Here is a 15,374-nt window from a genome sequence, read left to right as displayed (position 1 = left end):
TTTAAAGAGGTGCTTTAGTCTGTTTTATATTTCTCTGTGTTAAATCTTTGTTTTGACTGAACATTGCCTATCAACCCATCAGTACCTCAAGACTATAAACAGATGCTCTAAATAATAAATAACCCTTCTTTCCACTAAACATGGATCCTATATCTTATACACAGACCTCTTGTTTTGTTCTGGTATATAGTACCTTGCTTGTTGTCTGATCTGTTGCAGAATTCGGGAGAACCTGAAACCTTGTGTGCTATTTTGTGACTTTGTGGTTGGCCTAATTCATGTGTTGCCTCAGTATGGCTTTTGCAATCTTTAATAGAGCTGCAGTCAAAGTACATCACTGGCTAAAACAGTTACAATAGATTGCTATAATTGCCTCCTGTGTTTCTTCATCTGTTGGCTCCAATCTCGATGGGCCAAACCACATCGTTGGACGTCTTTTGAAAGTACTGTATACTGCCACAAATATATTGTCTGCTTCCCCTTCCAGCTGATTTTCCTTTGCAGTGAAAGTGGCACCATTAAACAGAAGTTACCGAACAAAGAAGGTAGGGTTTGTTCCCAACAGATGGTTCCACAGTTAAGCCTGCTTTGGAGAAATCAAGTGGAACTAATGCTACAGTGGCATCATTCTCAAGTAGTAGGTTTGTTTAGTTTCCATGCTTTTTACCTTTTAAAAGCGTTGTTCAATTTTAATAGAGCGTCTGGTGACTGGAAAAACCTGCTGCAATAGAAAGCCACAAAGTTTCTTATTCTGAAGGCTCATTTAACCCACCTCTGACTGATAAGAACACCTCTGAGTATTCCTTGCATTAGAAAACCCTGTGAAATTAATGGAGTTGCCATAAGTTGACAGGTGACTTGAGTGTACGCACACAGATAAAAACGGATGCAGGTAATTAATATTGACAGGAGAGCCAGCATGGTGTAGTGATTTGCATGTTGGTCTATGACTCTGGAGACCAGGGTCTGAATCCTCATACAGTCATGGAAACCCACTGGGTGACCTTGGGCAAGTCACATTCTCTCAGCCTCAGAGGATGGCCAAGGCAAGCCACCTCTGAACAAATCTTGCCAAGAAAAGTCTAGGAGACGTTGGCCATAAGTCAGTCAGCTTGAAGTCACACAACAACAGTAACACCAGCAATTTTTTATTTAAAGGTATATTTTTTTGATCCATGAGTTTGGGTGGTTTTATGTGTTGGCTGGTATTGTTACAACTAAAGCTGTTAGTTTTATCCAGACAGCATCAAATCTTATGTTTATTTGTTGCTTCCTTTGAGGCAAGAATCTATTAGTACTTGTTGCACATCTTTTAATTATTATTATTATTATTAACCTTTATTTATGAAGCACTGTAAATTTACACAGCGCTGTACATGCAATCTTTTTAGTTAGACGGATCCCTGCCCTCGGGCTTACAATCTAAAAAGACATGACACAGAAGGAGAAGGGAGTGGTGGAGGGAAAGGGTAAGAGGTCCAGCAGTTCCTCTCTACCTCCGAGGCCTGGACCAAGGCAGATGGACTGGAGGGAGGGCTTGGCTTCATAATGGATGGTTAATCATTTTCCAGGAAAAATACATACTCTCAAGTAGGATAATACATATACAATACATAGCAATACAGGAAATGGTTTGATAAACAGGCACCAAAAGAACATCAAATAGCAAGTGACAATTATGTAGGGTTGCCATAGTGCCGGACCTCGAAACCGGGAAAAATGTAGGACAAAATTTTCAAATGTAGGACACACAAAAAGTGTGTCCTACATTTGAAAATTCTGTCCTACATTTTACCGCGATCGCAGCGGAGGCCAAGCGGCAAGGGAAAGCCTCCACTTAAGGAGGCTTTCCCTCCCCGCCTGGGCCCCGCCACGATCGGAGGCCAGGATCGGGGCCTCGCCTCGTTCCTGGGACCCTCAGGGACCATGAAGGAGGGGACGAGGCCTGCGGCGATCGCCGCGGCCTCTCCTCCTTCCTGGCCCCGGCTGGGACCATGAAGGAGGGGAGGAGGCCTGCGGCGATCGCCGCGGCCTCTCCTCCTTCCTGGCCCCGGCTGGGACCATGAAGGAGGGGAGGAGGCCTGCGGCGATCGCCGCGGCCTCTCCTCCTTCCTGGCCCCGGCTGGGACCATGAAGGAGGGGACGAGGCCGGCGGCGATCGCCGCGGCCTCTCCTCCTTCCTGGCCCCGGCTGGGACCATGAAGGAGGGGACGAGGCCGGCGGCGATCGCCGCGGCCTCTCCTCCTTCCTGGCCCCGGCTGGGACCATGAAGGAGGGGAGGAGGCCGGCGGCGATCCCCGCGGCCTCTCCTCCTTCCTGGCCCCGGCTGGGACCATGAAGGAGGGGAGGAGGCCGGCGGCGATCGCCCCGGCCTCGCCCCAGGCCTCAGAAAGGCCTTGGAGCCGCCGCGGCAGCGAAGGTAGCCGCGGTGGGCGGGGCTGTCCCGGTTTGGGCGCCAAACCGGACCGGGACCGGGATGGCACCGCCCAAACCGGGATTGTCCCGCCGGGGGGCGGGATATGGCAACCCTACAATTATGCAATGCCTGGGAAGGCTTCTCTGAACAGGATGGTTTTCAACTCTGTTTTGAAGCTGGTTAAAGAAGTGATGGCTCTTGCTTGTGGGGGAAGAAGGTTCCAGGAGTGAGGGGCAGCAAGTGAAAAGGGGCGAATCCGGGATGGGGCAGAGGAAATCCTGGGTTGAGACAGGAACCCTTGACTACCAGAACGGAGGGCCCTGGTGGGAAGGTGAGGAGAAAGAAGGTCTGATAAGTAAGGAGGGGCCAGTCCATGGAGGGCTTTAAATGTCGATAGCAGGAGCTTGTACTGAATACGGAAAGGGAGGGGGAGCCAGTGAAGGGATGCCAACACAGGAGAGATGTGGTCAGAGCAGTGGGTGGAAGTGATAATGCGTGCAGCTGAATGCTGGACAGAGATTAAAGGACGGAGGTGAGAAAGGAAGCCCAGCCAGGAGGATGTTACAGAAATCAAGTCGTGAGATCACTAGGGCATGGACCAGGATCTTGGCAGTAGAGGACCATTACATTTTAAATGAGAACCATTAAAGCTATGTGTGTTTGACCATTTTGACAAATGAGACTGTACCGATAAATTTAAATACAAAGTTTAAAATAAAAAGCCCAGGGGGAAAACATATAGGGAAAACTAATTTTGGTTCTTAATAATTAGGCGGTTATCTGAAATGACAAACAAAGGCAAGGTTGTGTATTCCAGTTAGGTATCAAACATCTCATGGGTATGCAGTGGCAATGAGAATACAGTTGCATATTGCATGATGTAGAGTCATGGGCTGCATTCACACTGCAGAAATAATCACAGCTCCACTCTAGAGCCCACAACAAACTACAATCGCCAGACTTCCATAGCATTGAGCCAGGGCAGCTAAAGCGGTGTCAAACCAGATTATTTCTGAACTTGGATGCAGCTACTGTCTCTGAAGAGGTTTGGGCTAGAATCATGCTTGCATGGGAATAAATAAGTGGGGCAACACTTTTAAAAGTCTACCATTTTGTGTATTGTTCTGGGTGCACTTTACATTTGTCAGAGTGGGACTTTTTCCTCTAGGTCAGAGAAGCTAGTGAGCTGGAGAAGCAGTTCTTAATTTGTCACATGGATTTCTTTTGCCTCTAACTTAATATATATCATGCCCTTGAGCTGTATCCTGGGTGTACCCAGATATCACAACTGCAAAGGAAGATAAGACATCACAAAATGTAGGACATTCAAGAAGAATGTAGGACATTACAAAATACAGTGGGCCCTTGGTATCTGCTGGACTTTGGTTCCAGGACCCCTGTGGATACATCAGTGTTCACACCCCATTAAATATAATAGGTAGTAAAATGGTGTCCTTTATATAAAATGGCAAAACCAAGATTGCCTTATAATTTTCTTTTTCATGGTTTCAAGCCTTGGATGCTTGAATCCATGGATATGGAGGACTGGCTGTAAAAGCTAAAAACACTAAGGTAAAATGCAAATTCATGCTTCATAGCCATGCTCAGTATGGAGGACCTTTTTGGAATTCCTCCTGGGCTGAAGGTTGAAATGTACGGCATTTTTGAGAAAAGGAGGATGTTTGGTCACCTTGGCTATGTCTGCTTTATATGCTGATTTCTTTTATTTCCGGTGATGGCTGAACCTTAGTAGTAGCTGCTTGTTGCCTCCAGCTGTGTGGTTTGAAGTACTATGGAGTGTGTTTAGCTTTCTTTTTAAACCTATACTACTGAGCTGTGGATTTTAGAGTGTCACTTCAACCTGCTGCTGTGCCTGCTGTTTTTGTCAACCAGCCTGCGCTAATTTAGCTTTCTCCTACCAAGGAGGAGAGCAAATAAAGTATAAACCCAGTGTTCCATGCAGCCGTGCTTTATACTGGAAAAGCAGCATTCCTCTTGTTCCCTTCAGAATTATATCTGCCTGTATGGGGTGACGCTCTTTTAAATCAAACAAACTGATGTGTCTGTCTTGCGGTAATATCATGAGCACACATGCACACACCCTTTTGATGTAGAGGACAACTCCCACTCCCTTGCGGATTCTGATTGGCTTAGCAGAGAGGCTGTGCCCAATAAATACCCTTCTTTCTTTTGCTTTGCCAAGCCACTGCCAGAAAGGAAGATAAGCTGAGAAAGTATATTGCATCACGTTACTGCCTGGAGGAGGGAAGGCGCGGGAAGAGTCATTCGTCGGGGGGAAAATGTATTGTACAAAAATAAGGCAATGTCAGAATACAGCTGTTCTCTGGATTTTAGTAACAGGGCATAGATGATGTTTTACATGTAGTCTTCTAAGTGATAATTATGCTTATGATATGCTGTATTTCTGCATGGCATCAGGTTAGACTGGATGGCCCTTGTAGTATTTTCCAACTCTGATTCTGTGGTACTAAGAAATCCAGCTTGGAGGTGTCTACAGGAAAATTCCAGTAGTTTCCATGCTGGAGGGCTGGTATTTCCCCCGATTGTAAGGAATAGTGCTATAGTTTTATCAAAAGTCTAAAACTGTAGTTCAGTTCCTTACTCCTGCACAACAGGTGTGCTAACAACCTTGCTAATTCTGGTTGTGTCCAAGGACTTGTAATACTGCGCAGCAAGTCCATGGATGTGATGAATAATAAAGGAGTGAGCATTTCAAAATTTGTCTCACCCAGAGCTGTAGAAATTCATGACAGAAATATAACTGGTTTGTCTAGGCGCTAGAAGTGGTATAGAGTGAGCATATTGTGTTATAACAAATATTCATTGTCAGTTTTTTTTTCATTCTGGTTGAATAATTTTACAGAGTTATCTTGTTGTTAAGTCAAAAAAATTAATTGCATTAAGCTTTAGTGAGTAAAGTAAGGTGTGCGAAGTTTGACAACTGAAACTCTAAACCTGGGCATAAATTTTGTGTAACTTCTGAAAGGTTTTCCAATTTCACAGCACGTATTTATCTTATTTTATTTATGGTATTTATACCCTGCCCTTCAGCCCTAAATTTAATTGAGGTTTGTGCTGAAGGATTCCAGGATTGGGGTTGTGAGTCTTAGGCATTTGCCTTTTTCTGCAGGCCCCTTCTCAAATTTTCAGAAGTCCAGGGAACAAAGGTCAGGCTTGCAGAATGGCTCTGGTCTATGGGAATTGCCTGCCACATTGAGTATTAGCTCTGTATAAACAGTTATCACTACAAAGACCCCTAGAGCAAATTAGATTGTTGGGAAAGAGAAAAAAAAAGTGGAGAACATCCAGTGCCAACTCTTTGTTGACTGAGACATGTCCCAGTTTGGCGATGACATGCCCAAGTTCTGAGGGCCTGGAAACCAACTGCTGGCCCATCTGTTTCATTGACTGACAACTTCTGTAGGGTTTGACAGGAGTCATTTGCAGCCCTGTGTAAATACTGGGGATTGATCATGAGATCATTTGCATACAAAGTCAGTGTCCTTTCTATTGTAGCCAACAAGAAATGTGCGCGAGTAGTTCATTAGCACTTCAAGAATCATCTTTACTTGAACAGTCTCTGTTGGTGGTATATCTTCTAATTCACTAAAATACTTTCCATTTAATTTCAGCACTCTTGAAAAATGCCAGCCATCAAGAGCTTGAGCCGTGCTGTCAAGCAGGTGTTGCAGAAACCCGGCTGCGGCTGTCAGATTGCTGTTGTGCCGGTTAGGTGTGTTGGTTTCTCACCCCGGCAGGTAACCTCAGACGCCAGCTTTCATTCAGTATCCTTCTCTGAAACAGACCATCCACGGGTACTAATTACAGGTCAGTCTGCTTTGTACCTCCTACCCAGTGATTTGTTTTGTGTATGGTGTTTAAATTTCTTGTTATTCATTGCATCAAGCCATGTGTATTGATATTCTGATCTTAGGTAAGCACTTTAGGTAAGCACTGAATTAGAGAGGCAGTGAACAATTTTGGAGGTCTTTTCCTTCCCCTTATCCCAGACCATAACAAGGGCATAACTCCAGTGGTATGTAAAGGGATCTTGTAGTACCTTTGAGACTAACTGAAAGAAAGAAATTGGTAGCATGAACTTTCATAGACTCAAGTCTACGAAAGCTTATGCTGCCAGCTTCTTTCATTCAATTAATCTCAAAAGTGCTACAAGATCCCTTTCCATACTGATTTTTCATGGGCTGTATCCACTCTGCAGAAATAATCCAGTTTGTCACCACTTTGCCATGGCTCAGTGCTGTAGAATTCTGGGAACTGTGAGACATTAGACCTTTTTTGTCAGAGAGTTTTGGTGCCAAAACAAACTATAATTCCTAGAACTCCATAGCATTGAGCCATGGCAGTTAAAGTGGTGTCAAACTAGATTATTTCTGCAATGTGGATGCAGCCATGGCTATGTCTTTGAATTCAAGCTCCAGCGGTAGTTCATCATCCAAGTGGGCAGGTAGCCTTCTAGAGTCTGGTTTGTGCTTTATGAGAACACTGAGATCTGCCAGCCAGAGCCACATACAAAACAATGGCTTAGGGAGGTGAACATATTCTGAGAATTAAGGAACAGAGTGTCTGTTATCTCATGCTCAACCCAAGAGGTTATCGTCTTGGTTCTGATACTGATCAGAAACCCTTTCTCAGGAAAATAAACTCTCCCCATCCAAATATTCTCCCCCCCCCCCAGTAACTAGTTATAGCTAGTTGGATAACAGTCAGAAACCTCCTGTAAGTCTGCTATAAATTATTCAGATATTTTGGTAGATCTCAGTCTACCTGGTCTGCATAACAATACAGAGAAGTTAGTTTCTGTTGGATTACTGAACGTAATGGGTTGTTCACCACTTGAAGCCTTTCTCCTAGAAGATACAGATATTTTTCTCTTATAAGGCATATGGTTTATGCCTGCATAACTGAAGCCACCAGATCCTGTCTGATATCAGAAGCTAAACAGGGTCAGCTACTTGGGTGGGTGACTGCCAAGGAATATCAGGTGCTGTAGGCAATATTTCAGAAGGAGTCAGTGGCAGACTCCCTCTGACTATTCCTTGCCTAAGAAAAGCCTATGAAATTCATAGTTTCCCTATAAGTCAACAGATGACTTGAAGGCACACACAAACAAAATAGTGATTTAAGATTCAGCTAGTAGTGCCTTCTTGTCCAATTAATAGCTCATCTTTGTTGCAAGGCTCAGACGGAATAACAGTGATTTCCCCTTAAAACAGAACACTTTATTATCTCCCATTCCCTTTGCAGAATCAACCAAATTCCTTCTGATGGGCAACTTTAAGTGGTGGGTGTAAGAGGCAAGTTGCACTTTGAGAAACAGCAGATACAAAACTCCCAAAGGATTTCCTTGGGAGAAGATTGAAAGCCTTGGTCCATAACAAGGCTTATTCCCAGCCATAGAAATAAGTGAGAAGGAAGTTTGTGATACCCTTCTGAATGCATGACACTCGACAGCTTAGGTATAGACTCCAAAGAGTATTCAACTTATCTCTTCAAGGAGGCCTTCCCCTGAGTAGAAGAAGGATCCAGCCTCTCATGAGGCAGCGCAAAGCACCAGACTCAGGAGATGGGGTTTAAGGAGTGGTGAACATTGTGTTTCCCTCTCCTCCACTGAGATTACCCTCATCACTACTGTGAAGAGCTGCAGGCAACTGGGAAGGGATTGTGTAGGATCTCCAGAGTGGCAAGTCAGCAGCAGTCTCTAGAGAGCTGCATTAGCTGCTTCCTTCTGTGATAGTGCTGCAGCAGAGAAATGGGCCACATTCATCTCTTCAGAGCTCCCCAGCTCCCAGTAACTTTCTCTGATGGCACAGCAACAGTTTCCTCTTGCTCCCAATCCTTCCTCAGAGGAGTCCCTCGATGGAGGTACAGTTGACCCTCAGTGTCGACTGATTCTGCTTGAAAAATTCCAGAAAGCAAACCTTGATTTTGCCATTTCATGTGACACCATTTTACTACACCATTATGTATATATCTATTGGGGGTCCCAGAACCAAACCTCAGTGGATACCAAAGACCACGGTAGTAGAACTGATAGAAAAATGGGGTGGAGTAGGAACAATTGTCTGCCTGCCTTAGATAGCGGGATACTCTGCACCTCCCTCGCCCGGGTATATTTTTGTGCTGCTGGCCTTATGTGCTGCTGTTGTTGGGTGTCTTCAAGTCATTTCTGAGTTATGGCAACCTTACCCCTTATCCTGGGGGTTTCTTGGAAAGATTTGGTCGGAGGGGGTTTGCCATTTCCATCCTTTGAGGCTGAGAGAGTGTGAGTTGCCCAAAGACACCCAGGGTTTTTCATGGCTGAGCAAGGATTCGAACCCTGGGCTCCGGAATCATAGACCATAGGTCAAACCACTACACAACACTGCCTTTACATGATGCTGAGCTGTTCTTTTTTATTGGAATCATTGTGATGCGATTTACTTCATGGGTAGGAATTGTGTGGCCTTCCAGGTGTAGATAAAGTGGAAAGTTCATCTACCCACACTAGCATAGCAAGTGATAGGGAATGCTGGGAGTTGCAGTCCAGCAACATCTAGAGAGTCATTGCATGAGCCAGCGTTAATTTAGATGTATGATACTAAGATGTTGTGCCTAACCTCTCTTCTGTGTCATCATAGTTGTATCTGTGATGCAGAAGTGTGGTGCCATAGTCATCTCAATAAAGCTAATGTGTCTATGTACCTTGCTTTTTTCTAGGCTGCTTTGGAGGACAAGACTCTGAAAGGAAGCCAACACAGATAATAATTCAAAGAAATAGGATAGGTTATAGTTCACTTCTCTCCCGTGTACATATCTAAAATAATCCTAATGGCTTTGATGAAAGCTAACTTGTTCCCTGCTCCCAGGTTTTTGGGTAGAGTTCAGTGTTGTTGTTTTTATTTCAAAAACTGTCTAGAACAGAATCTTTTCAGATTGTTCATGTTTTAATTTTTTGTTTTTTAGGGGGACTAGGCCAGCTTGGAGTAGGGCTTGCTAAGCTCTTGAGGTAAGCTCTAATTTTTGTTGCTTTCTACCAATTATGAGGAGTTGTACATTTTTTCAGAGGCTGAGGTTTCCTGGGAATTATCAGGTTCACATGTAGCAGAAATGTAGCAATGATCTGTGACCTTTTCCCACAAACAATAGTTTTTGTATGCATGTGCACACGCATGGAAAAATTTGGGAAGTCTGAATTAATCGATCAGTTAATATATATGCTGCCTTTCTCTTGGTGTGGCAACCAAGCTGGCTCACAAACAAACAAACATTAGCTGAAACATAGTAATACAATGTGCCCTTTCTTTACGTGGGGGATCCGTTTTGGACCATATGCTCGAGCCCCATTGGAAGTAATGGGGCTCGTACCGGCCGTGTGATGCTGTGTGACACCGTGGTCACACATCCCATTACTTCTTCCGGGGCGTGCAAGGCTTTGTTCTGGTGCAGCTTCTAGAGTATGTATAGTATAGTAATTTTGAGCAACAAATGTATTTGGAAAGCCTTGCACCCTTCTGAGGTTGCTAAAATGAGTACTGAACGTGTTGGGAGCAACTGGCTTACACATTGTAAACCGCTTAGGCCAGAGTTTGATATCCAAACTCTGGCCTTCCAGGTGTTTTGGACTTCAGCTCCCAGCATCCCAGACCATTGGCCAAGGTGGCTGAGGCTTCTGGCAGCTGAAGTCCCAAAACATCTGGAGGGCCAGGCCAGAGTTTGGACATCACTGGCTTAGGCAGTGCTTAAGGGTTCTGCTAAGTGTATAGAAATGTACTTGCTATTGCTATAATATTAAATAATGGTAGTCTGAATTGATAACTGTCTGCCTGACTTCTTATGGGATTGGAGAGGAAGTGACACAATATTTCATATTACAGAAATTTAAGACTACACATTGTATCTCACAACAAACTTAGGTTTTGCTTTGGAGTTCTGTACCAAACAAAGATTTAAAATGGATGACAGAATTGCTCAGAGGATTTGTCTACATGAGTGATTTACCCAAAATTCCCCCTGGGTTTGCTGTGTCCTTTTTACATCCTACAGGGCCAAACTCTAAAAGCTGCACTCTTTTCACAATGCCCACCCCCGATTTGGGGCTAACCCACATTTAACTAACTCAGTGATTGCTGTAGGTTTCAGACGCTTTTTGCAGAGCAATGCCAGCAACTGCTTTTTTTGCCTGTGGTTCCTGCAAACTGCCCACCATTGGTGCTGCAGGTGTAAGTTACTTCAAGGTCAGAACAAGGCCAACATTGATAGTGTGGCTGGGTGCCTTGTTCTGACCTCAGCAGTGCCACTGTGCAATAGACGGAGCCCATGTAGGAAGGCAGCTGCAACAGCCAAAAAACCACAGCAAAAAAAGAGCAGATAAGGGCTGAATTTGCGGGGAAAGTGGAGCCAGAATACTCTGGGGGCAGCCCAGAATATTCTGGGAAGCGTAGACGTACCCTGGACTAACTGTGTTCTCCCTCTTCTAGGAAACGTTTTGGAAAGAACAATGTGATCCTATCTGATATTAGGAAACCTCCCGACAATGTCTTCCACAGTGGTAAGTGACCAGATTGTAATGGAGCAATGGATTGCTTCCTGTGGTAATGACTCTCTGCAAGAGCATGGTTCTTATCAGTTGAGGTTTGTGTATATGTTAACCTTTACAGCTATCCTTGAATATCAGCTTCTGGCTTTTGAGCTTCATTTTTTAAAGCTTCTTTCTCCATTTGGGATAAAGGGATACTCCGACATCCAAAGTAGAACAGTCATCAATATATGAACGTAGAATGTAAGCCTGGGTACACTAAACTGGGTACTGTGAAGAAAATGAAGTCCTCGGCTTTTTCTTTCATTTAGAGGATTGTAAAGGAAGGCCTCTCTATAGCCAGTCCTAGGAAGCAAATAGATGTCAGCACAAGCTTTTTGTATTGGTTCTTCTGATCTTGCATTTAGTTGGAAGACTTTTTTTCCTAATTCATTTGCACTAAAAGCTTAAGTTAATGCAGGTCTACAATCAGATGTTTAGCTTCCTAAAAGTATGGCATAACTGTTTTGATCACCCTACTTTTTTGGAAATCAAACCACACTTCCTTTTTCCACATGACTATTTTTTCCATGCAGTGAAGTAAAATTATTGAAGTAGAGCTGAAACAGGTTTATATTTGGTACAGTGGCAGATGATTTGACTCTTTATTCAGCATGAATTTAAATGGGTTTAAACCAGCAGATTTCTGTTTGAAAGAGAACACTCTCCTATTCTGTTAACTCCTTTCATTTGTCACCTTCCAGATGCTCCTGTTTAATTTACACTTGCTCTTTCATAGGACCTTTTATCTACTCAGACATTCTGGACTATAAGAATCTTCGTGAGATAGTGGTGAACAACCGGATTACTTGGCTGTTTCACTATAGTGCACTGCTCAGCGCTGTTGGAGAAGCTAATGTCCCTTTGGCAAGATCTGTGAATATCACTGGTAGGTGTCAACTTACTTACTGTTGTTTGATTAGCTGTCCCTGCCTTGTTGTCAGAGCTCAGTGTTTTGGTTTTGAGTCTGATAACTCTGTTTGCTGTTCCTAGGATTACACAACATTCTTGATATTGCTGCTGAGCACAGCTTGCGACTCTTTGTCCCCAGCACAATTGGAGCTTTTGGACCCACCTCTCCTCGGGACCCAACTCCTGACCTCTGCATCCAAAGACCAAGGACAATTTATGGTGTCTCCAAGGTTCACGCAGAGCTCATGGGAGAAGTAAGCATGGCCCTTTCAACATGCACTTGCCCTGTGACTTGAAATTGATGGAGTAGCTTTCTTTCTAAAGAGTATTTGTCCTGCTCTGTCTGTGTTTATTTGGATACATAGCAAATGCAATTAAAGTACAGCCATACCTCCATTAACAAAGCCTCTGAATGTCCCCCAGCCCCTCTTTCCCTCCTTGTCCCCTGTCTAGCTGGAAGTTGTTGTGTTATCTCCCATCATTGCTAGCCATCATGCCCAATGCCAAGGTTGTTGTGGGTGACTGACATTGTAGTCCAGCACATCTGGAAGGTGCTGTGAAGTTTCTCCCCCTCATCTTTAGCTGCCTTAGCACATGTCATAGCCAAGGGGATGTCGCAACTGCTTCTTCTAATTTTTGTTCTTATTCCTTGAGGAACTGCCTTCTGCTTTTATACTGCCCAAAAATGTATCCTGGAGACTTCTTCTGGCTTGTTCTTGCAGCTTCCACTCATCTTTGCTTATTTTCTGCCTGTTCCTAAACTTGTTTTTTTTTTTTACAAACATCCAGACCACATGGCTGCAGGTGACTGCTGATAGTTTAGAGCTGTCCATTTTAAACAGTTTCAGTCAGGACTCTGACCTGTGACCAACAGTTGCCTCAGTATTTGTGAATTCATTGACCCTTCATTGTGAGCTACTGGAGGCTAACAGAATGTCAGAATGACCTATACTGTTACTGTAGAATTACCAATGTCTGAGTGGTATCATTTTTCTTTTTCTTCTAGTACTACCATTACAGATATGGCCTAGATTTCCGGTGCTTGAGGTACCCGGGCATTATCTCAGCTGATACTCAGCCTGGTGGGGGAACGACTGGTAAGGCAGCAAAAGCAAACTGATTGGGATTTTTTTTTAACATTCTTTTCAGCAGAGGATTAATTTAGGCTGTACAATTAAGTGGTAATGCTTATAAGGGAGAAATGGGGGAACTACTGAAAATCATAGGCCTGTTACAGACTGCCAAAATAAAGCTGCTTCGAGTCTCTTTGGAGGTATGCTGTTTAAATGATGCATGCGTCCTAAGAATCCGGAAGCTGCACCAAAGCTGCACTCCAGTGCTTAGGAATGGAGTGTGGCTTTGGTGCGACCTCCGGACTCTTAGGACCCAGGCATCATTTAAATAGCATGCCTCCAAAGAGACCCGAAGCAGCTTTATTTTGGCAGTCTGTAACAGGCCATAGCTACTTATTTTCCACATGAAAGCCTTGAAAATCTAAACAGTCCTTACCAACAGGCAGAGAAGGCTGGAAGGGAGAGAAATAGCAACCATGGTGGAAGAGGACTCACTGTCTACCTCTCCAGTTAGGGTTTATTGCTCCCTTACCCTATCCAATGATTACCTTTTCTTGTTCTCTCCTTCCAAACGGTTGGTGTGTGTGTGTGTGTGAGAGAGAGGGGGGGATCTTTACAATAAGAGGAGATGGGATTATCAACAGTGCCTCCATCACTATGTCCTCTCCACCTTCCATTGAGAGATGGCAATCCAACCTCTGTTTAAAGATGTTCAAAGACAGAGTTGGGGCTGTCTCTCTGTCCCACTCTTTGGAGTATAGTTGGCTTACATGTTTAGTTCATCTTTCCTTGATCACTTCAGAATAAGGCAAAAGTTTCTGAAACTACAGTGGGCCCTGGTTTTCTGCTGGGGTTTGGTTCCAGGATTCCCCATGGATAATCCGTGGATGCTCAAGTCCCATTAAATCTCATGACATAGTAAAATGATGTCCCCTCTATAAAATGGCAAAATCAAGGTTTGCTATTTGGAATTTATACTTTTTAAAATATTTTCAAGTCGTGGATGCTTGAATCCATGGATAAAAATCTGTGGATAAGGAGGGCCAACTGTAGTTGCCAGTTAGGATAAACTAAACCAGCTAGATCTGGAGAGCATTTTGGTTGACCATTTCCATGAGGTGGCAAGTCCAATGTGTCTAGCTCATTGAAAATTACTCTTGAAATTCTCCTGGGTGGTTTAGCAAAGTGGTAGGATAAAAACTTAAATATCTGAAGATTTACAATAAGCTATTATTATTATTATTATTATTATTATTATCGTCGTCGTCCATCATCATCATCATCATCATCATCATCATCATCAGGGACAATGCCAAGGAAACTAGCATGGGGCTCTGATTCTCATTAGGAGCACATTCCATATTGGAGGCCCATATGACAGATAATGTGACATGTAGTTTGGTTGTCTAATTGTTCTGCTTTGTGAAGAGAAGCCTTGAAATGAACACATTTTTTAGTCATCCAGTATGTTCCATATTAAATTAAAACTCTATTCATCATTCTTCAGATATATATTGGCAACCTGCTTTAGTATGCATAACTGTATTTTATTTTAACCAGGGCTAATAAATGGTGTTAAAGCATATCACAATGGCAGTGGTTGTCTTAAACCTCTTGTTCTTCTAGACTATGCAGTCCAGATCTTTCATGATGCCATAAAGACTGGCCAGTTCAAGTGCAACCTTAAACCAGACACCCGTCTCCCAATGATGTACATTGATGACTGCCTGAGGGCTACTTTAGAGATCATGGAAGCCCCTGCTGAGCTGCTGAGCATGAGGACTTACAACATCAGTGCCATGAGTTTTACTCCTGAGGAGTTGGTTCAAGAAGTCCGCAAGCATATTCCAGAGCTTCAGGTTGCCTACACTGTGGATGCTGTCAGGCAAGCCATTGGTTAGTATCTAGTTTTAGTCATTCACTGTGTGATTTCAGGCTATAGTTATAGATTAGAGCCGACTGGATAAAGAAGACATTGGGTAAGATACTTCCTAAGCTTCACCTCTTTGCTCCTTTTGAGTATGAATGAAACAGTCCAGAAGCAGGGCTTTGTGATTAGGGTGACCAGATAGCATAACTGCAAAGGAGGACCTCAAAGTGTAGGATACTGAAGAAAAGTGTAGAACATTACAAAATAAAAGTTAAAAACACTAATATAAATATAAATTCATTTTCTATGGTTTATTTACAGCTGTATTATATCCACTGTATTTTTATGATGAGCTTATTTTCATTGAAATGCCTTGTTAGCTTGCAATATACTTATAGAACTCCAAGCTAGACAAAAACACTTAAAATTGTACTTTACTAGTAACAAACCCTTGACTGAATTTACATTTAAATTATTCCTTTCATTTGTCCGTTGTGCTGAAATTAA

At 43.4% G+C, this 15,374-nt stretch overlaps 1 protein-coding gene across 1 annotated transcript in view; it reads left to right on the top strand.

The window, feature by feature from the left end:
* The window catches only part of LOC149310364 (L-threonine 3-dehydrogenase, mitochondrial-like), a 29,089-nt gene that overhangs the window by 8,498 nt on the left and 5,217 nt on the right, over positions 1-15,374 (top strand). Inside the window, exons 2-8 of the mRNA XM_089528801.1 lie at positions 6,070-6,265; positions 9,401-9,443; positions 10,915-10,985; positions 11,752-11,901; positions 12,006-12,178; positions 12,931-13,021; positions 14,624-14,893. Of these exons, the coding sequence (XP_089384927.1) occupies positions 6,082-6,265; positions 9,401-9,443; positions 10,915-10,985; positions 11,752-11,901; positions 12,006-12,178; positions 12,931-13,021; positions 14,624-14,893 (982 nt within the window). The 5' untranslated portion in view covers positions 6,070-6,081. The remainder of the gene's footprint in view (positions 1-6,069; positions 6,266-9,400; positions 9,444-10,914; positions 10,986-11,751; positions 11,902-12,005; positions 12,179-12,930; positions 13,022-14,623; positions 14,894-15,374) is intronic.

This window comes from Sceloporus occidentalis, unplaced genomic scaffold (assembly GCF_023333645.1).
Source record: "Sceloporus occidentalis isolate IW3139 unplaced genomic scaffold, rSceOcc1.0.p SCAF_6, whole genome shotgun sequence".
Lineage (NCBI taxonomy): Eukaryota > Metazoa > Chordata > Lepidosauria > Squamata > Phrynosomatidae > Sceloporus > Sceloporus occidentalis.
This window is presented reverse-complemented; position numbering and strand designations above follow the sequence as displayed.